Source organism: Corvus hawaiiensis, chromosome 8 (genome assembly GCF_020740725.1).
Source record: "Corvus hawaiiensis isolate bCorHaw1 chromosome 8, bCorHaw1.pri.cur, whole genome shotgun sequence".
NCBI classification, from domain to species: domain Eukaryota; kingdom Metazoa; phylum Chordata; class Aves; order Passeriformes; family Corvidae; genus Corvus; species Corvus hawaiiensis.
In genome coordinates, this window is record NC_063220.1 from 9,482,986 (window position 1) to 9,504,495 (window position 21,510).

At 39.5% G+C, this 21,510-nt stretch overlaps 2 protein-coding genes and 1 long non-coding RNA gene across 6 annotated transcripts in view; 1 reads left to right on the top strand and 2 right to left on the bottom strand.

Moving 5' to 3' along the window:
- VTI1A (vesicle transport through interaction with t-SNAREs 1A) overlaps window positions 1-10,394 on the bottom strand; it is a 259,614-nt gene extending 249,220 nt beyond the window's left edge. For 2 of the 4 annotated variants that reach the window (XM_048310398.1, XM_048310401.1), the window contains exons 1-2: window positions 10,044-10,393; window positions 3,353-3,411 (exon numbers count right to left, since the gene is read on the bottom strand). In XM_048310398.1, the coding sequence (XP_048166355.1) occupies window positions 3,353-3,411; window positions 10,044-10,137 (153 nt within the window). In that variant the 5' untranslated portion in view covers window positions 10,138-10,393. Of the gene's footprint in view, window positions 1-3,352; window positions 3,412-10,043 lie in introns of all 4 variants that reach the window. The other 2 variants (XM_048310399.1, XM_048310400.1) reach the window with 2 other exon arrangements.
- Window positions 5,172-10,021, bottom strand: LOC125329068. Its single transcript, XR_007205031.1, has 2 exons — window positions 8,990-10,021; window positions 5,172-7,760 (listed from the first exon to the last, which is right to left on the bottom strand). It is a non-coding gene; the product is annotated as an uncharacterized LOC125329068 (long non-coding RNA).
- Window positions 10,395-10,559: 165 nt separating the features above from the next.
- On the top strand, window positions 10,560-21,313 carry ZDHHC6 (zinc finger DHHC-type palmitoyltransferase 6). Its single transcript, XM_048310397.1, has 10 exons — window positions 10,560-10,919; window positions 12,672-12,763; window positions 14,339-14,498; window positions 15,566-15,727; window positions 16,339-16,392; window positions 17,890-18,057; window positions 18,330-18,371; window positions 18,712-18,857; window positions 18,946-18,989; window positions 20,742-21,313. Exons 1-10 carry the CDS (start codon window positions 10,671-10,673, stop codon window positions 20,843-20,845), a joined length of 1,221 nt encoding a protein of 406 aa, XP_048166354.1. The 5' UTR covers window positions 10,560-10,670; the 3' UTR covers window positions 20,846-21,313.
- The last annotated feature ends 197 nt before the right edge of the window (window positions 21,314-21,510 follow it).

Below are 21,510 nucleotides of genomic sequence, written 5' to 3' on the forward strand. Positions count from 1 at the left end.
TCTGTTCAGGAATTCTGTTTTGAACAGCAGAAGAATCCCTCACCTGTCTTTTAAAATCTTTCCAACTTAGATAAGATAAAAGCATACCTCTCCTTAGTTGTTGTAGGTACCTGAAACAATATTTACTCACATCCTACTGATCTTGGTTGACCAATATGGCACAGGAACAGAAATGCTTTTCAGTTAGGATCCCAAACTACTGGTTGCAGGTCTTCACAAGGGACTGCTAGAAGTTATTCCTATGTAATCACTTGCTTACACTTTGAAATTTCATCTTCATAAGAAAAGCATCTGAATTTCATCAATGGAATTGCCAGACACTCAAAAGTCATTCTGCCTGATCCATTCTGATTATACAAAATGATATTCAAAAATAAACTATAAAGCAGACTTTAATTAAATAGTCACTAATGAATTGAAACATATAAAGCAATTTCTAATTCTACCCAGTTCTTTAGCTCAGGCTTAACTTTCCAAAGGGGTATTATAAATTAAACCAATAGCTGGAATTAATAGCTTATTTCTTATCAATTTCATCTTAATATATTTGATCTCAAATGTTCTATAAACATTTCTCTCATATATATGTGTGTGCAAGGCTGGGAAGTTTTAATGAAGTCTCAATTCTTGTCTATTATATAAAACTGAAAACATCTACCAGTGAATCCAGAATTTGCACCAACAATCAGACCACGGTCCATGAAATCTAAAATGTTCATTTAAAGAGTCACTATTAAGAGTGTCAGGTCCAAGGAACAATGATGAAGCATATTTTGGCTGACCAATATTTAATAATGTTTTTTCATCATGAGATTAAATAGGTGAATTTTGTGGCTGGGCTGAGAAATTTCCGTAAGAAGCCATGCAGAAGACAGCAGTCCAAGCAAGTATGAACCTAAATGCAACCTAATTTCATGCATCTCCACTTTCAGAACTCATATTATTTGTCATAAAATCATATTTTTCATAAACAAGCGAGAACAGAGAAGCACCTCGTATTTCCATTCAAAAATACAACAAAGTAAGTAGTGTGGATGATGTTGTCCACTGCAAAGTAAGTCTCCACCTCCCACAGGAACTTCTCCATATGAATCTGCTCTGGACAGCTGCGAGCATTTTAAGAAACTTGTAAGCTTCACTATTTTATTCTGACTCTAAAGCCCTGGAACTTAAATAGAGATGGAAACTAAAATACACAAGATAAGAATAACCCAGCATTTGCAACACAACAATTTTGTGATGCGTCCTTCATCAAACATAAAGGCAAATAACAGAGTTTTGTCTTAACAGCAGAATTTCATTCAAAAATTCACAGTTCTTCTAGCACATGCTAGATTTTATACTCAAAGAATTTCCCCAAAGTTAGCACAACAATCATATTTCTTAAAAACCTGGTAAAAATAACAACCAGATACTCCACACTGGATCTAGAGTGACAAGATTTCTCTCCAGAGATTTCTTACTCCACAGCCCTGGCTTGAAAAGGCAGCCTGGGAATCTGAAGTTTTCGTGTTAGTTCTGCACTTCCATCAAACCAATTACACCAGTGATTTTATCCAAACAAAGCAGACAGTGTTTTAAAACCATCACTGCTTAGTGAATGCAAATAAATTATCTCTATAATAATATTTATAATACATGAGAGTGTTATTTCCTAGCCAAGTAGGAAATAAAACAAAATCAGCTAATCCCAGATTTGACTATGCAAGACAATGTACGAAAACTAATAGTGCAAGGAATTAGGTTTATTTTGATTTTCTACTGTAGCCTCCAGTTTAAAAGAGGATCTTCTTAATCAGTTCTGTTATTAGCAGGTTTGTTCAAATTGATTTCTAAACCCAAGCCTTGACATTAATCACAAACATGCTGGGTAATTGCTCAAAGCCAATAATTGAATCTAAAGATCTAAAACAAAGTGTGAAAGAAAAGCCAGTACATTAAATGAAGATCATGATTAGGATAAAAATACAGATACAGGATTTATTTTTTAATCTTATAATAAATACAAATTTAGATGGTCTTTTTCTGACATAAGGAGAGAAGCAAGGAGTCATTAACTCAATTTGTGCTCCTTCCAATCTACTCTGAGTAGAAAACCAAATTTGAATGACCACCCATGTTGGAGCTTCTCTGTACTGCTCTGTCTTTTGCCATGTCACCTTGTAGTGAAAACGACCTGAAAAACATTTCTAGATTTCTACTTTTTTTCAGCTGTTTGAATATGAAAGTGCCCAAAAGGCCTTACTGTATCTTCAGAACATCCTCATGAGACAGGACAGTAACTTTACCATGTTTCTCACTGGGAATACCAAAGCAGAGAGGTTAGGTGCCTTGTGATCCTCAGAGGGCAAAACTGTAGGGAGTCATCCCAAGATCCAGCTTTACTGGATGCTATTCCAGTGCTCTGGTCTAATTCTATTTTTTACACTAATTCTATTTTTAAACCAAAAGCACCATGTATGCCTACAAACAGTTGAGAGACTTTTTTCTTCCTACGCTACTTCAAAAAATTTTTATTTCGTTAGTAAGCAAATCATTGATTTAAGTTCTTTCCATTTTACGAAATTCTAGGGTAGAAAAGCTGATTTCTTTCCCTATCCTAACATTCAGATTACATTTCTGACATTAGATAAACCAAACCCATTTGCAAGCAATAAACAAAAGTCACTTCAGGTAAGGAACTACTGGCCATGTGGGAAAAAGACAATCTCAACTGTCACCAACACCTTTGCTCAGTTACTCCACATCTACAAGACTTTACTCTTGTACTCTTCCCAGATGGAAGACATGACAGGTTGTAATGGGAACAAAACAAATAAAAGAAGAATCAAGTTGCTTAACACATGCTGCTCATCACATACTGGGTTTTTTTGTCAGTGTGAACCACAGACTAATGCTTGGTTAACACATACACTCTTCTTGGATCAGTGACCCACACTACCATGGCCCCTTTGCCCTCACCTTTATGCCTCACTTGCTAAAACGGAAAAAAAGATCTATCGCTCTACAAGACATTCTGACAGATTACGTCAAGTAGGTGCTTGGGTCTTACAAGCCAAAAACAAAGTCATGGTGTGTAATTATTTAATTCCATTCCTAAAGTATGAGACCTAACCCACAATTTAACTTTTTATTGACTTACAGCAATAGTGCAAACCTTGCATCACGTAACACAGGATGAAAAAAGAATACACTCTTCTTGTATTTCATATCCTCAAATAAGAACTATTTCAAGAATATTATTTTATTTTCTAATATATCATTGTTAAGTATTTTTAGGGCATGTTACTATCAATGATCCTATTATTTTTGCTAGGAATTTGCACTTAAAATATGAAAAGCCAGAACATACCAGTTCCCTCGCTTCTTCGAGCTGTTTCTCAACATTTGCAACCATCTGCTTCTTCTCATCTGAAAGAGAATTGTGAAAATACCAATATAATTGTGCTCTTACCATGAAAGAAATACATAACATTTCAAAAGATTGTATGTATCAGCTAAAACAGACTTGAGATTTTTTCTGTGTGACATCCTCACACATGGTGATATGCACATCAGTAATTAAAAAAGGGAAAAAAAGACTGGCGAATCCTTGGAATCTTCTGCTCTGTTATGCAGCATTTGCAAGTTAGGAAAGCACTTACAGCTGCTGCAGCTGTAGGAGTTATGCCTCAGCAGGCACTTGCTGGTGTGTACAAATGCATGAGAAGGCACATACATACACTAAATTGAAAAAAAAAATCATTTAAGAACAAAGGCTTAACTTATTCATTTGCAAAATGTGAGATGCACAAAACCAAGCATTCCAATTAAAATTAATTCAGGTTCTGAAGAAAAATGGTGTTTCTATTCCCCTATTTCTATGCTGGGTCTAGAATTCTTTTGCTTCAACAGATACAAAATGAAATGCCACAGGAACTACAAGAAAACCGTTGTCGTCTAGTAGCAGTAAAAATGGAAATTAGTAATAAATATGAAAATTTTTTAAAATTCAAGTAAGTTTTAAGCTATACATAGCAATCACCATCTGCCAGGTTCCCCAGCAAGGCTATGTCCCAGCTACAGAGACTGACTTTTGACCTTCCTCCAACCATCCATTTGCAGGCAGAGAATCCAGGATGAACTGAGAGCTCAGATTCAGTGTCACATCATCACAAACATTCCAATTGCTTAACAACTTGGTTTGTTACAGCATGAAAGGGGACTGAGAAATATTCAGACACTGGATAATAAAAAGTCCCGCATTCCTTCATTACTGTGGGTATTCAAGGGTTTCAATCCTACCATCACATCTTCCAGCCTTCAGACTCCAAATGCACTCAGTCTCAATGAAGATAATAACAAAACTCTGAACATACAAACTGTTTGTTCGAAACCATGAGTATCATGAGACATCTGTACTGGTGGTTTGCCTGATGAAGCAGATAAAAAGTGAATGTCACGAAAGTGTCTCCAGTCACAGCTCCCCAGAGGTCACGATGGATAAGTATAGGTTGGCACAAGACTTATTCATGTATCTCTAAACTTCACAGCTTTGTTTTTAAGTTTGAATCCCCTTGCTTCTCTTCCACATGATCTCTTTGCATCCTGGAACTGACACATTAAAGACCAAAAGGGACTATCCGGTGATCTCCTTTGATCTCTGCATTCCACAAGCCACTGAATTTCAAGAGGGGACCACTTTATGAAAGGAACATAATTCAGCTTTTCACAGGCTGAAATGCCTACTCATCTATCTTCTCATTCACTTAAAATACTCTACACTCTCATTTAAGGACACAGGAACATCACAGTCTGTCCTTCCTCAGTTACGTACACTGGAGCTCTGCCTGCAGAGAGGATCAGGCTCAGGACCATCTTTCCTGCAAATCTGGAATTCACGCTGCCACGTCTGGTGGATTCTACTACAGCAGAAGATGCAGGAAATATTTTCTGTGTAGCACTTTTAGTTTTCCGCAAACAATGTCTTCCATTAATTCCCCACCAGGTTCTCATGATGGCACCCAGGCCAGAAAATTTAGTGATTTATCTTCCTAACGAAAGAAAAATGTAAGAAATCTGCCACTTTCCCCCCCCCCCCCCCCATTTCTATTCTCCTATCCCAAAACACCTCTGTTCCTTCCTTCATTTGGAAGTTAGAAAGATGACAATGGATAAAAATAAAAACAATGGAAGGTATGAAACACGTAATACCATTTTATTGAAGCTGAAATAAAATTTTAAAATATACCAGCAGAAAATAAATGTACTGTAGCAATTGCAGCACTGCCCTGAGTTGTACTGGATCACAATTTCCATATGCATTTAGTAACCTGAAATTTAGGGATATAAAGCTGGGGGCTTGTGGAAGGTATTTCATGCTGAATAAATTCTGCTTGTACTTGTGGTTACAAGAACTACTCAGCATTCCACTGGCCAGTAAGATCTTACTGATCCACAGAGAAATTAAGCTACAGACCCTTTGTAGGGAAAACTCATTAGTACACAAGAAGGTCTGGCTAAAACTGCTCCCATAAAATTAGGAGGGAGGAGGGGTATTCAAATGATCTCCAACGGTTTAATTAAATTTTAACCCAATGTCAGATTTTACCATTGAACCAGATACATAATCACCCAGATGGTGACCAGGACAACTGCCTTTGTTTTTCCTTCAAATACAGATGTGTGAACAGGCACGAGGCAACATCCTGGCACTGCAGCTCTGGAGCAGCATCTTCACAGACTTCCAGGAGAGCAGCTGAACTTGTTGCAACTGCTGATCCTCTAGGGCACACAATACCATGCAATCATGGTTTTCAAAGCATTTCTTATCAGCTTTACTTTTACTTCAATGGTCAAGCAAAGGAAACAACTTATTTCACAGCCAGAACCCCATAAGAAGTGAGGCACAATACCCACAGGATGACTAGCTCAGGGACTGAAAGTGAGATCTGAGGGACTTCTTTTGGGTAAGAGAAGTTAGGCACTAATCAAGCAGATCAGGACAAACAAGTTACAGTCTAATTAAAGATGCTCATATAACTAACTGTATCAGTCCACTGTGACTTAGCAGTTGTCAACCTGCCTACTCAATCATTTCCTTAAATAAAGTTCCACAGGAAATGAAGAAAAAGGTGTTCTATAACATTTTGTCTTGATTGAGAATTCAAATATCCTTTAGAGAAAATAAAAAACAGTGCTCCATCAAATATATCTAAATTTAATTTTTTCCCTACATTGCTAGACAGAATGTCTCCAAAAAATATTCCAAGTAGGTTGTATAATTTAAGTGGTGAAATTGACAAACTACGGATAAAGAATGGAAACAAAAGGAGGTTTTTCCTCTGTGTAGGATTGCAAAGAAATCTGTTCTCTATTTGTACACATGGTTGTATCACTTTCTTAAAAGAAACAAGCTTTCACTATATTTTCCCCAGTTCTTTCAGCTTTGCCCTGGCATTAGACACCTTCTTTGTCTCTCAAAGTACAGCACTTACAGAAAGGTGGGAATCTGCCTACAAGGTAAGAAAGATAACATAGCACTGGTTTGATCTCACAGCCAACAAAGAGATTAAAAAAACCTGGATCAAGACTGAGTAGTCCCACCGCTTGTGGAGTTGCTTCTTTTTATTAGTACATGCTGAGGAAGAGACTGAGTAACAAAGGGCTTCAGTTCACAGACCACTTGCAGATGTTGCTGTGCTTGCTCAGGTGGTTACATGTTCACCACTGCCAGAAGTTACTGTCCAACAGCAGAGATAAATGGAACAATACATGCATTTCTCTCTTTGGGTTATAAAACTGAGTTCAAGAGGCATAACATAATGAGCCAGACCTTAAACTGAGACAGTAAACTTCAGTACAGGAGTACAACAGAAAATCAGAGGAGGGCCTTTCTTCAGCTAAACCTGTTAGCAAATGAAACACAGCGTTTTGATTGCCCAGTAGAAAACGCAGCTATCAAGTATCAGAATAATGGCAGCACTCTAGTCCAAAACCATCATAGCCCAGAGGCTACTGTGCTGGGAATAGACTAAGTATCACCATTTGTGCCGATAAAACTCTCTTTCATATCAAGCAATCAAAATTTGTATGAATTTTTGGTCAAATCACAAGACAGATGTTTCTCTGAAACACCAAGGAACATTAATAAAACACATCAGTCAATTATTTTCATTCTTCAAAGACCTGCAGCAGCATCACAGAAAATCTATTTAAAAGCCATTTCTCTATTTATAACTTTCTTTAATCCTCCAGGTGATGTCTGCCCCAACAACAGAAGACATTTCTTCCCAGGTGTTCTATTGTCCCTGCTGCTTATTGTTTCTGTAGTATCAGAGAGCCTTTGTTACATTTCTCGCTGAACTATTTATGCATTTGTGACAACAGGATTGTGTGTTGAGCCATCATCCTCCTAGAGCACAAGCCAGCATCATGTCCTGACAACACGGAATGCAGGAATGTTCCAAAACCAATAAACCAGTATTTCTCCATTACAGTGGGTCCATCTCGGGCAGCAGAGGGCAATAACCAGTCACTAGACTTCAGGAGATCTCTCTTTATTATGCAGTGCAGCACAAGTCCTTACACCTTTCATCCTGCTTCTTCCAGCGTGGAGGAAGAAGGTCATCAGCAATCTCTCTCAAATCACTGCTGCTGAAAACTGTCACCTCAAGTTCCCCTCCCACCTCATTATCCTCTTTTTGAGGCTCTCCCAGACATCGCCACAAGAACTAACTGGAACTTCTGGTGATGAAGAGGCAAAGATCTCGCAAATATTCCTATTAAGAAACAAGGGAAAAATGTGTATTTAAAATATTTCTGATTAAAGTGTTCAGCATAATCAGAGATTTTTTTTTTTCCAGGTGGCCAAATGCCTCTGTTAGCTAAGACTGCAGTTTTGTTTTGAAGACACAGAAAATGTTTTTTCTGATGAAAAACAGGATAGCCCTGAAAACAGAAGCAATACCTAAGCCATAAATGTATAGTGCAAGAAGCAGCTATAATGCAAGTCAGTCCAAACCACGTATGACCAACCTGAAATACTGAAAAAATACTGAAATACTGAATAATATGGAAAATAAAAAAAAAAAATTAACTCTTGTCTTATCTTGACTCCGTTTAGCCCTGTACCACGTTATAGGTCATGCAGGGAACATGAATTCTGTCTTCTCTGAAAAGATGGCAAATTCTATAAAAAAAAGTAACCTTCTAATGGTCACATAAAACAGTTATGATTTCAAAGCCTGCTGCTTCTAGGCTATGTCACTGTTTAAGCCAATACTCTTTAAACATCTTGTATTTAAGGTCCAAAATCTCCCTAAGTGAATAAGGGAGACTGATTCAAAGAGAGGATTATGGAAATCCACTACTATTATGCAGAATATTCTTCCTACTATTGAACAGACTCTGATGACTTCCAAAATCTATACAATTAGGAACTCGAATCTCTATTCTTTACAATTAGGGAATTAAATCTCTCTTTTCCTATAAGTAAGTCTAGCACTATTGATTTTCAGAAGATGAGCCAGTAGTGTATTTATGATGTTTCCCTGTTCCTACCAGAAGTCCTTCAATTTACTGTTCAAAAGTGAAGAAGCCTTTGTGAGGGATTCCCTGCATCCTCTCAGTAAATTGCTCCAGTGCCCATTTACAGGTTAAATATAATTTCTGAGCAGATTAAATTACACCAGTTCTAAAATTCAATCGCAGGAACTCTGATTCTCTCTCTTCTCCGTTTTGTAAGTTTCCGATAGAAAACGGACAAATCTTTCTATCTCAGCTGCAGCTTCTGACTGAATTATCTCCCTGTGCCCTTGCTGTTAAAATCAAGAGTAAAACATCTTTGTTAAACCAAAGAAAAGACAGTTTCTTTTAACCATGGAACTGAACCTTAATTTTTCAGAAGACTTTCTAACTTGCTAAGATTAGAATTGGACATAACTTTCCAGAATCAGAAAGATTTTTATTTAAAATCCCCTGAGATGGCACATTTTAATTGACCACCTACCTCAAATCCTGTTTAGAGTCACTACTTCATCACTTCATGATGCATTTCCCACTCTAAAAGTAGGATGTTATTCTTTGGTCCTGAATGCACGATACCTTTTCCTTTAGTCATATGGAAAAGTACACCATTAGCATGTGTTTATTTCCTTCTTATACACTATCCACTCCTATGGTTAAGTATCCCAAACCTTCTGGAAATATGCATAAGAAGCAGAGGCAGAAGTATTAAATGAGCTGGAAACAGAAGAGGCATTAAGCTGAGCTACAAGAGAAACAGAGGAGAAAACCACGAATGTCAGCTTCCCTCCATCTCACACTCAGAGGCCTGTACTGGGGCACCAATTCCTATGTGCTGGAAGATTCAGATGGGCTGATTAATGAGATTATAATTTTTATCTTTCTACTCTTACAGACAATATTGACTCTACTGCAGAGATACATTATGAATTAGACCATGAACGCTGCAGGCTACTGACAAACACATTAAAGTAAATAAACACTGATTTCTTTGCATCTGCTCTTGCATGTGAGTCACCACAGTCAATTATCCAAATCAAATGTATGAACACTAGGCAGCAAAAATACTGATTCAGATTAAGTCATGCACAAAATCTGTCTGTGCCACAGGAGAAAGACTTGATTTCCATTAGTGATGTTGTGGCATGATCACAATAAAGAGGATGCAGCAGCAATGCCGGCACAGGGAACATCCCCCCCAGCTCTGCTCAGCCCTTCAGGTGCACTGGCGTAACTTCGCGTGGCCACAGTGCAGGGCAGAAGGGAAGAGCTGATCCCTACAGGTGACCAGCAAACAACTATTCTGTCAGAGTATGCCTAACACATTGCGAGAGACAACTCGCCGCTGGGACAGACCCAGGGCAGGGAGGTGACTCTGCTGCGTAAGGAGCGAGGAGACGCTGAGACCTCAGGAAAAACACGCCGGCCCCTCCCGCCGCCGCCCCGCGCGCTCATCGCTGGGAGCTGGAGCGGCTCTCACAGACGAGCCGGCCGGGCCTGCGGAGCGAGCGCCGCGGGGTCGCAGAGCAGCCGCTCACCTCCTACCAGCTTCGGCACCTTCCCGATGCGGCCCGTGATCTCTGCCGTAAGCACGGCGAAGTCCTGCTCGTAGCTCTCGAAGTCGGAGGACATCGCGGCGACGGCGCTGCCGGTGCCGGGGGCCCCGCTCCGGACGGCGGTGCTTCCGTGTTCTGCCACCCCAAAACGCGTCCCCCACCCCGCCCCCGGGCGCCTCGCCACAGGTTCCGGCGAAACTCAGGTGCTTTAACCGGCACGGCCCGGCCCCTCGTGGCCGTCCCGACAACCCCTAGGCGGCCTTGGCGCGCGGAATCGCCCTGCACCGCAGGTACCGAGGAGAGGCGGCAGCGACGGGTCACTCCCGCTCCGCAGCTCCTCACGCCCCGCCTCGTAACCTACAGGGGCGGAGGAACGCGGCTGCGGCACTACCGGAGAGCCGCTGTTTCCCGGGGGGCCCATATTGCAAACGGACCGCGGGCGGGCGGTGGCAAGGCGGGCCCCGCCCCCGCCCCTCCCCTTCCCACTCCCTTCCCTCCCCTCCTCTTCCCAGTCCCTTCCCTTTTCCCTTCCCGCTCTCGCACTCGGCAGCCGGCGGGAGCCATGCACGGCGGCGGCGGGGCGGCAGCGGTCGGGCGGCGGTAGCGGCGATGGTGGGGCCGGGCGCGCTGCAGCGGGCGCGGCGCCTGTGCCACTGGGGCCCGGCGGTGGCGCTGGCCGTGGTGGCCGTGTGCTCCGCCACCGCCATGGCCGACGCCGCGCTCTGGTACTGGCCCTTGGACACGGCCGGGGGAAGCGTTAACTTCGTGATGCTGCTCAACTGGACCGTCATGATCCTCTACAACTACTTCAGCGCCATGTTTGTGGGCCCCGGGTACGTCCCGCTGGGGTGGACGCCGGTAAGCGCTGCCTTGCGACCGTCTCATCCCAGGGCCGCGCGGAGGACCGGCGGGCAGCCCTGGGGCCGGGCTGACCGCCCCCGCGGTCAGGACAGTAGAAACCGCGTGTCTTCTGGTGCCGCCGTTTGTCCTCTGTCTCCCAAAAACGCTCCACGCTCTCAGGCCATTCCTTCTTCCTTATCTTGTTCCGAAATCTTTCCTTTGCCTCTCCCCGCTTTGCTGTTGCCGCTTCCAGAGTTTCCCCAGCTTGCTCCTGATACCGAAATCGGACAGACAGAAACTTTCTAACACAGTTTTAGTATTAGAAAGCAGCACGCTGGACACTTTAAGTATCCTTCCTCTAATCGAGTGTGCTGAGCGTTGGGTAAACAGAGTTTTTATCACCCACACTGATTACACATTCATTAGCTATCCCTGCTTACTTAATGTATAACTATATGTAATGTGTATGTAATGCTTTACCTAACATAGTGACATTCCTTCTCGGAAGTCCTTATGTGGCTTTTTGGGGTTTTCTGTGGTGGTCTTCAGTGGCCAGTGTTGTAATGTTTTAGGTGACAGTTCCTTGACCGCAGTTCTTGAGTGAGGACAACACTGTTGATTTCCATGACTCCTGCTTTGTCAGCCTTGCAGCGCTGAGCTGGCATCCTGCTTGCCTAAGTTACATCCTTTTGCTGCTTCTCCAAGGCTCTGTTGATCTGTTCTGCTGCCCTTCTCCATCCCCTCCCTGTGCTGTTAGGGGTCTGGTAATGGTGCTTGGCTGGCAGCAGTTGCTGTGTTTCATACGGGCTTCTCAAAGCAAAGCAGCAGGAAACAGGCACTGTTAGCTGGGAATGAGAACCTCACGGTTACCTGCATGCTCCTGTGGACACCTGTTTTGGAGATTTTGCTGCTAGCAATAACAATTAGAAGAAATTAATTTAGAAAATTTTGGTTTTATTTTATGCAAGCCGGAAAATTATATGGTTACCTTCTGCTTAGCACAGTACAAGATAGAAATTTGTATTTCCTGTGCTTCAGTAATCTCTTGGAAAAGTCATAGTCAAGAATGATACAGGTTCAGTATCTCAGGGCAGCTGCCCAGAGTTTGTGTTCCAGTGGCACGATACAAAGTTTAGTACTGGTCACCTTTCTAATTGTGGAATATTACTCAGGACAGAGTCTAGGCAGAAGAGGATCCTGATAATCATCTTAGTAGGACAGCTGGGTGGATACTCCACTTCCTGAGTGGAAGATGTTGGCCCCTACTTGCTGTCTACAAGTATCTCTGTCTCTCATCTTGCTGTAGTTGGTGTGTGTGTGTGTGTGTGTGTGTAAAAGAGATTGTAAGAGAGTTGAACATTAGTGTTTGCCAGTGCTGTATCTTAGCAGTGTGGTTTACAGTGTAAAATGCAGACAAAATGTGTTCAGGAATTTTTTTTTTTTTTAATTAGAAGGCCACATGCTTTTACTCTCAGAACTTCACTATGAAACCCTGCTTGTACAGTTCCTCTTCCTGACAGAACTGTTTATTTGTTTTAGCAACCAGCACTTTCAACAGTGGGAGATGGCTGTGTTGATAGGTAAGAGATTAGCTAGGAGATTATTTAATTTTGTTTTTTCCTCTCTTTGATGCCTGCCGTTAAATAGGGTTGGGCTATGAAACACACCCTGTCAGAAGAAATCAAAGCTGCTTAGGTTAGTAAAATGCCAAGATAAACTTTGCCAGAGGAGTTATGTATACATCTAACACTCCTATTCTTCTGTTTAAAGGAAAAATCTCAGGATTGCATGTATCTCCAATACTGTAAAGTGTGTCAGTCTTACAAGGCACCTCGTTCACATCACTGTCGAAAGTGTAACAGGTACTGTTTCTCTTTACAATTGTTTAAAGTCCATATTAGAGCAGCTTCAAACCTAATGATGGGTTATTACTATAATTTGTTCTCCCAGGACTTGCATTGTGCTTTTTTAAAAAGCTTCCATAGGAACACTATAGCCTTTTCAAGTATTTCCACTTTCTAGTTGCATGATTTCTATACAGTTTTGCTGTGCTTTAGTTTAAAAAGAAATTACTATCTTTAACATTTTCTTTATAGTTTGAAATCAGTATCTCTTCAGAACTTCTTGATGGTACTAACAAAACAATGCAGTCCTGCTTCCAAGATGTGAGCCTGTGAAAATACCTAAAAATCTTCTGAAGTCTTTTTAAAATTTTTAGTCCAAACATTGACCTGCTTAGAGAGTAGAAATACCTGTTCTGTCATCTTTCCAAAGATTAAATGTTGATTTGAGTGGAAATTTTGGACTGTTTTTTCACTCTTCACCAAAGCGAGTTTTTGAGGGGAGTTGGCATGTTAAGTGAAGTAATAAGCCTTTTGGGTCAACTTAAGAAGTTTGCACCTTGTTATCTTCCAACACACTTGTTCTGATATGAAGGATACTTTCTTATAAATAGCTGTTACTGGAATTTAGTGTATCTTGAAGAAACCAAGGCACTTCAGCTGTCTGCAGTCCAGGCAGGTCGTCCTCTGAAGGACTCTTAAGAGAACATGGTGAAAGGATATTGCAACATACACATTCATTTGTTATTTCTATAAACCCAGGATGTGCAGTCAGTGTTTTTCTAGGAAACTGAAACTCCAGAGCAGTGCTGTAGTTTGGCTACATCATCCCCAGATTTAAAGTTAATGACTCTTTTCCTTGAGTGACAATCTTTACTCTGAGGAGTGATCACTTAGGTGGTCACTTAGATTTTTACAATGTCAAGGTAATTTGTGATGTGAACAAATCTTTAATCAGGTGGGGTTTTTTTGCATCTGTAAGCTGCACCAAAATAATGGGCTTTATATTTATATTGAATACAAGAGTGTCTCTAGGGTGTTTACACTTGTTAAATGTATTTTGAAAAAGATTTTCAGTGGTGTAAGGTCAATACTTAATGATTGAGAAGGCTTTCAGAGGGTTTAGAAAGAGGCATTATCACACTTCTGTGTAACTTCAAATATTCTTTCTGCAAGTAGTTCACAAGAAATTTGAGATTTCCTTTATTTTCCTGGTATTCTTATTTTTAAAAACTGCCATTAACAGTAGTGCTTAATTATTGTGATCATAGCTCTTACAAGTCCCATTCTATGGCTCTGTCTCCAGGCTCTGTTACTATGGTGTTTATTAGCAACTGGTAAGTTTGAGTAAATAGGAGGACAGATAACTAGGGAGGATAGGACCTGGAAGCACTTTTAATTTGCTTTGTTTCATTCTACAACATGGAAATATAATTCTGAGTTGCAGCTAAAAAGAAACAACTGTGTTGAAATGTCAGAAATTGGTGGGTTCAAATGAAAGAATGGAGGCTGAGAAGTAGAAAGTCAGACATCCTTTGAGTTTTTTGGGAAACATCATACGTGTCCTTTATATTAATCAATATTTATCATTCACAGGTGTGTCATGAAGATGGATCACCACTGTCCCTGGATCAACAACTGTTGTGGATACCAGAATCATGCATCTTTCACTCTGTTTCTCCTCTTAGCTCCACTGGGATGCATTCACGCTTCTTTCATATTTATTATGACAATGTACACTCAGCTTTACAACAGAGTAAGAAAACATAACAAAATGCTCAAAATATTATTTAAGTCATGTGCATAATCTTACCTCTGGAAGTATGAGAAAATTTAGTTTTCTGAGAAGCATGTGAAATTCCTTGTTATTCTTTCCACATGCACTCCCAGTTCTGCTCTGTACCTGTAAGAAATATGTATGTTAATGGAGGAGGATTCAGAGAAAGTTGTTTTTATTTTCATTCTTTTTTTTCCCCTGTTGCTTCTCATAATCACAGGGAGTTTCCTAGTGCTTTACATTGAAGACAGTTTCTGAAGTAGCACTTTATGTAAAGAGAGACAGGCTGTGTTTTGGCTGGCACAGAAACCAGCTGCTATTTATTTCCAACACTCAAGTTATATCCTATTTATTTTCTTTCACTGGCCACTTTTTTAGAATTGTGTCCATTTCTTCAAGGAAAAAAAAAGTACATTATTTTTGGGACTAAAATTAAATATGCTAGCTTTGGGGTTTTTTTTAAACTGGAAAGCTTTAATTGTAGCAACAATGAGCAAAGCTTGTTCTGGAATACACCCCTTATCTCAGATCCATGGTTAAGATTATAAGGTTTGATTTCAGCCTTTGTGGTTGCAATGAAGACCTTGATAACATCAGCTGAGTGGAACAGAGGAAGTTGTATTTGTAGCAGCTGAGTTGTGTTTGCAGAGTGATAATGTTGAGAAGTGGTGTCTGCAAAGCTTTCAGAGAAAAGCCTGCAGCATTTCCACAGAAAATGGGGACTGTTCTATGCAAACATTGTCCATCTGACACTGATGAATGTGTTTTTATTAACATACCTGAAGCCAGATTTTTTTTGCTGATATTTGGGCCTGTGGAGCTTACAAGATGATGATTATGGTTTCACTTTCCATCTTGCGAGAAACAAACTTCTGAAGACAAAAGAGAAGTCTTTTGAATACTTTTTTTTTTTAGTTTTTCTGCTTGCATTATAAACCTGTCAGATGTTGGACACTTACCTCCAGAGACAGATTTTTTTGTAGATAACTTGCTTTGTTTCAGCACTTGGAAAGTTCTAGAGCTGAATGGTATTTTTCTCTTTGCAGATATCTTTTGGGTGGAGTTCTGTGAAGATTGACATGAGTGCAGCCAAAAGAGACCCTCGTCCCATTATTCCCTTTGGACTGTCTGCATTTGCTGCATCTTTATTTGCCTTAGGACTGGCATTAGGAACAACTATTGCTGTTGGTATGCTGTTTATTATCCAGGTAAGTCTATGACTCTGTTACAAAGAAGTTAAAAACTGTAAGTTTTGCATGCTTGTGGAGCAAAAACAGAATTCAGGATTGAGATAAGAACAGTTGTTCAGAGCTTATGTTGCTGTATAACTTTTCCAGGGATTTATGTAGCTTTGTCCCAGTTTTTCTGTTACCACAGTTTAAGGTTTTTTTCATTATTTTTCATGGGAGGACTTGGATGTGAAAATCTAATAAACTAAGAAAACATGAGATGGGTTTTATAAACTTCCTGAAAAAGGCAAGACACTTGCCCTGTCCCTGAAAAGAGGTATAAATGTGCCTGATACATTTCTTAAAACGTTGGAGATATTTGGAAGGAAACAAAAAGACACATTTTAAGCATAAAGTGCAGTGCTGTCTGATACTGTCTTAAGTGTATAATTCTAGAGCATGTATCTCTGCTGAGGCTTAGCTTCTAACATATTCAGTTTAGTTTATAGTTAAGTTTAGTTTCAGTTAAGTCGATAAAGGTTGCTTTGTTCTTTAAAACAAATTTAGTTTGTTAAATGAGGCTTTCTTTGCATAGCTGATGTATTCCTGCAGAAAATAAATCCTAATTTCACCTAACACTTTTATTTCAGATGAAAGTAATTTTGACAAATAAAACTTCAATCGAATCCTGGATTGAAGAAAAGGTAAGCTTCTATTTCAGTATTCTTGTACTGTTACAAAGTTTATTTTTTGTATTTATAATTTTTTTGTTTCATCTATGGATTAAAACCAAAGATGTTGTTTCAGTTCACCACTGACTTAACACCTACAACAAGCTTTTCCCTTACTATATCTGAAATTCACTGAAAGAGATGAGAAATCATACAAATGCATAGATTTTTCTTTTGTTTTGGAGGAGTTTGCTGAACATAGAATAATATTTGCTTTGAAGAGACTCTGCTTGTCTACTTGAAATATGTAGGTGTTTTCATCTGAAACTTGAGCTTTGTCATTATACCTGTCTGTACCTTTAATTGTTCACCTCACTGAATCATTCAAAGTGGCATCTTTTGACTCATGGTTTTTCCCATTTCTTACTTTGGATTGTAAGGGAGGTTTTTCCTTGATTTGGGAAAATATTCCTTGATTTTAAAGAAGTACTAGGAAATACTTAGTCTTCTCTCCTTTAAATTTCTCTTAGATTTCCTTATCTTTATAGGGGTTTTCACAGGATTTTTCAGGAGCAACGTAGTCAAGCAGCAGTAGCTAAGTTTAGAGGAAGCAAAACTGACTCAATATTTAGAAATTAGTTTAGTGCTGCCTGGGTTTTTTGTGTAAGTCCACAAACATTTCACTAATGTCTTGTCTTTCTTTTATTTTGTGTCCCAAAATTAGCATGAGAATTTTGACTGTGTATAAGTACTTAAAGTATTGTAATGTCAGCTCTTTGCAGAGAATATGGCTGGATCCAAGTCCTGTTAGACCTTTGAAAATTGGGATAATGGAACATAAATGAAAGAAATCCCTGTTATCACTATGTTGTAGAATTTGGAATAATACGTTAAAACATTTACCATAAAACACAGGCTGCTAATATGTCCCTTCTGAAAGCTGAGCATGGACTGTAATACATGAACATTTAATAAAATGGCATTATTGCAACAGAGAACACTGCTCTGTGGCTGCTCCACTAGATGTCATCAGAACTGTGAGAATGTAAAGCTCATGACTATGGAATGTGGGCGATTTAGATCATGTTGTGTGTGCATTCTTAGAGGAGGAATTGGCACTAGTAATGTTGAGTCATGATTATGATCATTAATCAAAGAATTCTGAGCTGTGGAAGCTTTTGTATGTAACTGAGAAGTAGTCAGACATTAGTCCCTAAAAAAAAAAGCCATAAAATAAGATCAGAGCATGGAGTGAAAGATCAGTGTAGTCAGTGGACTCTGTTGTTAAAGAGTAAATGAGCAGTGACAGGGATGGGGACACCCAAACCAGACTTACTTCTGAATTATTGTTTTCAGTAGTTTTTAAAGCCTGGGTTGGTATAGCAAGGGTTCACTGTGCTTGCCTGAAAATATTTGCCTTTAGGTCCCATGGACCCATACAGAGCTTATGACCTGGCCTTCTTAGTATTTGCTGCTTGACTGCAGTTTGTAGGGTGTTTTTATGTACTGCATTTCTTAATTATTTTCCAGGCCAAAGACAGAATCCAGTACTACCAAACGGGTGAGACCTTTATCTTTCCCTATGATATGGGAAGTAAATGGAAGAACTTCAGGCAAGTGTTTACATGGTCTGGGATTCCTGAGGGAGATGGCCTGGACTGGCCAGTTAGAGATGGATGTCACCAATACAGTTTGACGGTAACTGGGCTTCGATGGTATCTCAAGTTGATTCTCCCCACTATCCAATTGTCCTCTTTCCTTTGTAATAATAGGCCAGCTTTTTAAATAACTAAAATAAACTGTCTTGAAATACATGTACAGAAGTTCTGTTAAATGTTCTCCCATTTTTGATACACTAAAGTTATGCTTCAAACTGCTAATGGTATTTCCTGTGTTTGTTGAATGGTTTCAATACCTGGCTTCATTTTGTGTTGAATGCTGCCTAAATTTCTATTTATAATCATTTATAGATAGAGCAACTGAAACAGAAAGCAGACAAGCGAGTAAGAAGTGTAAGTATTTGTGAAGTTTGGCCTGAAATTATGTTGAAATTCGAGTATAAGTAAATGTAATTAATCCACATAAACAACATATAGCAATCTCTGCTTAATTAAACGTGGCATTTATCCTTCACATTTGCTTCTTAGTTTCCAGATGGGAAGAAACATGATAATAAAGATGACTGTGCTTCATTGTTAAGCAGTTAATTTACAATTTAGAGTCCCTTTGACAGCCGTTGTCATTATGCTCAAATCTGTGGTATGCTTGAATTGAATTTTTTGGTGTGAAACTTAGCAGCAAGGCCATAACTCCTACAAATAACAAACTGCTGTGTTCTGTTCCAATCTGTAGGTGCGGTATCGAGCCATAGAAGATTACAGTGGTGTCTGCTGCCCTGTGACTAAAGGTGTTAAAACATTCTTCACAACACCGTGCACTGAAGAACCTAGAATTGCACTGAGTAAAGGGGATCTGATTTTAGCCACCAGAGGCTTAAAGTTAGTGGCTCCACACCTTTATGTTTGGTTAAAAGAAATATTGAGATGAGTTCTGGCATCTAATTACCTGTTATGCTTCTTTCTCCAGACACTGGATGTATGGTGAGAAGATTCTCATCTCAGCTGCTGATGGTATGGAGCAGTTAATTTCACTTTTTCTGTTGAAAATTGCAAATCCATTTTATAGCTGTCTAGAAATGTGGCCAATATTATATGTTCACTTCTCAAAATGTAGAATGGTGACCTTAGTGGCATTAGCTTCTCTCCACACTCCACAGTTTTTATTCTTTACATCTAATAGACTTCCCAGTTTTGATAAACATTAAATGACTCTGTCAGACTGACAATACTCATTTAGTAGTTTATTGAAAGTTGAGTGGGGAGGGGAACACTTCATATTCTAAGAAAAAGTTAGACTTTTAGACTCTAAAGAGGTTAAGGGTGATTCATTTCTTTGATGTTTAAATGGTGATCTGTCATAAACACATCCAGGCTTCCTACCTACACACCCTATGTAAGTGTAGAGATTAATCTTTGTGTATCTTATAAAACCAGGAGACGTTATGTCTTTGGTTTGGAATAATTTCCAGAGACTTTATTATGCATTTATAAAACTAACTGTGGGTGTTGAAGATGTTAAAGATTCCTGCTGATCTGCAGAGGGTCAGCATCACAGCTACCTGCATTGAAGCTTTTTCATTTTTCACTTCAGACCTCTTGCTTTGGACTGAACTAAAATTCTACCTGCCAAAGAGTGTGTTGGATTCTGTTGTTTCTTCCAAACAATTGTTAATTCATTCATTTGCATTTCATATTTGCACAAGTGAGGCTGCCAGCAGTCACTACACTGAAAGAGCCCATGCTTTTCATGGGAGGTCTGAAACCTTTGTGGGCTGGAAGTGCCCTGGCAGCTCACTCCAATAAACTCCTTCAGACATCAGATATAAATGAACACGGCAGCAGCAGTTTGTATTGCATTGCTTATTGTGAAGATTAGCAGGACATATCTGTTCTACTGAATGTTGGGGGTTTTTTAAATCAGGTAAAATGTGGCCTGAATGGGGAACTTGGTGAACACTGAGAGGCTGGATCAGACTAGACTTCAAAAATAGGATGAGTTTTGTTAGGAATGTATAGTAAAATGCTATAAATAAGCAGGAATAAAAAGTTGCACTACAGCAAGATGGCAGAATGAATGATTAAGTAGCAGTTCTTCTGTGGGAAAAAGACTCAATCATAATCTTAAGATGAGCCAACACTTTCAGAAAAGAAAAAAGCATACAGCTTCCCAGATGCGTGAAGGAAACCTTCCATGCTTCTCAGCACTGGCAGAGACTCTGCTGAAATACTCCTAACCAGTAAAAGCAGTTACTGCATCTCAAGAAAGAGGAAGATCAACTGTAAAGGGTTGAGAGGAAAACAATGAGAATAATTAGAATAATAGAAAATGTGACTTATAAGGAAAAGCCAAGAGAATTGGGATGGTTTACCTGGAGAGGAGTGGGAAATGGGAGACAGTCAGGGTATGTACAAATGGTCATCAGCTGTGTGAAAGTCAGTGGTAAACAAGTTTATCTGTTTCCTGTGTCCCTGGTGTGTAGAAAAAGGAATTGTAAACCTGATTTTTAGACAGAAAGAGGTATGAGGAGGAATTTTCTCAAGGAAAGTAGAGCTCTGCAAAACTTTGGAGATGTCTGAAAACATTTTAAGTAGTTGGAGAAAATCCATGCATCCCCAGGCAATGATGTTAGAAATTACTTAGATGTTCTGCCTTGTAGAAGAAAGTAACTTATGTAAATGCTTGATGTCTCTTGCAGTCCTGTGTTTTTCCTCAGTAGTGGGTCATGTTTTGTTCTAAGTTAATGCAACTTTTCATGTCTTAAGGTGGAATAAGAGAACGAGGCTGGTTCCCTAGGAAGTGTGTGGAAAAATGCCAGTATGACTCTGAAACGGATCAACCAGTGGATGGAGAAAAGAAAAGCAAATAGCCTTCTAATTTTTTAAAATATGAAATGGAATTTTTACTTCAGACCACAATCCTTTACTTGAAATTTTCTGTATATTACTTTAGACTTATGCAATGAATATGTTAGGATGAGGTTTTCTTTTCCTCACAGCTGAAAGGGTTGTATATGCCTGTGCCATGGTTTGCATACTTTTTAAACAATACATAATTGAAGAAGCCATTCAGTGGATTGCCTTCAAGATGCATCTTTTTCATCACAAGTCAGGATTGTTCTTTTCTGTTTGAATTGCATTCTGAGCATTCAGATTTTAGGTTTTTTTCCTCAGCCGCATCTGATTGTTATGCGTGCTGCTTATCTTTTGTATTTCTCTGAAGCTGCCCCTGAAAATCTTAAAATAAACACCTGATTCAAATTCCAGATAAAATTTGTTACCTGTGACTTTTAATGATGTCAATTGTCCACTTCAAATAAATGATACATTCGTATTCACTTGTGGGTTCAGTTGTTCTTAGACCTAGAAGAACTAGTTTATATGCATGGGAGCGTGAACTGACTGGGAAGTAAAGATTTAACCTTGTAAGTTGTTTTTAAAGGTTAAAAAGATTTCAGCTGTTGCAATAGGAGTATTCTGTGCTTTTAATGGCAAAAACTACAGCTAGCACTGTCTGCTCCCTCTGAAATCTTAG

What these genes read in the sequence shown, in the direction of transcription:
- ZDHHC6 (XM_048310397.1), top strand. Translation starts at nt 10,671, where the DNA reads ATGGTGGGGCCGGGCGCGCTGCAGCGGGCGCGGCGCCTGTGCCACTGG. An exon ending in TCCCGCTGGGGTGGACGCCG is followed by an intron (nt 10,920 to 12,671) that starts GTAAGCGCTGCC and finishes TTCTGTTTAAAG; the next exon opens with GAAAAATCTCAGGATTGCAT. An exon ending in AATCCTGGATTGAAGAAAAG is followed by an intron (nt 16,393 to 17,889) that starts GTAAGCTTCTAT and finishes ATTATTTTCCAG; the next exon opens with GCCAAAGACAGAATCCAGTA.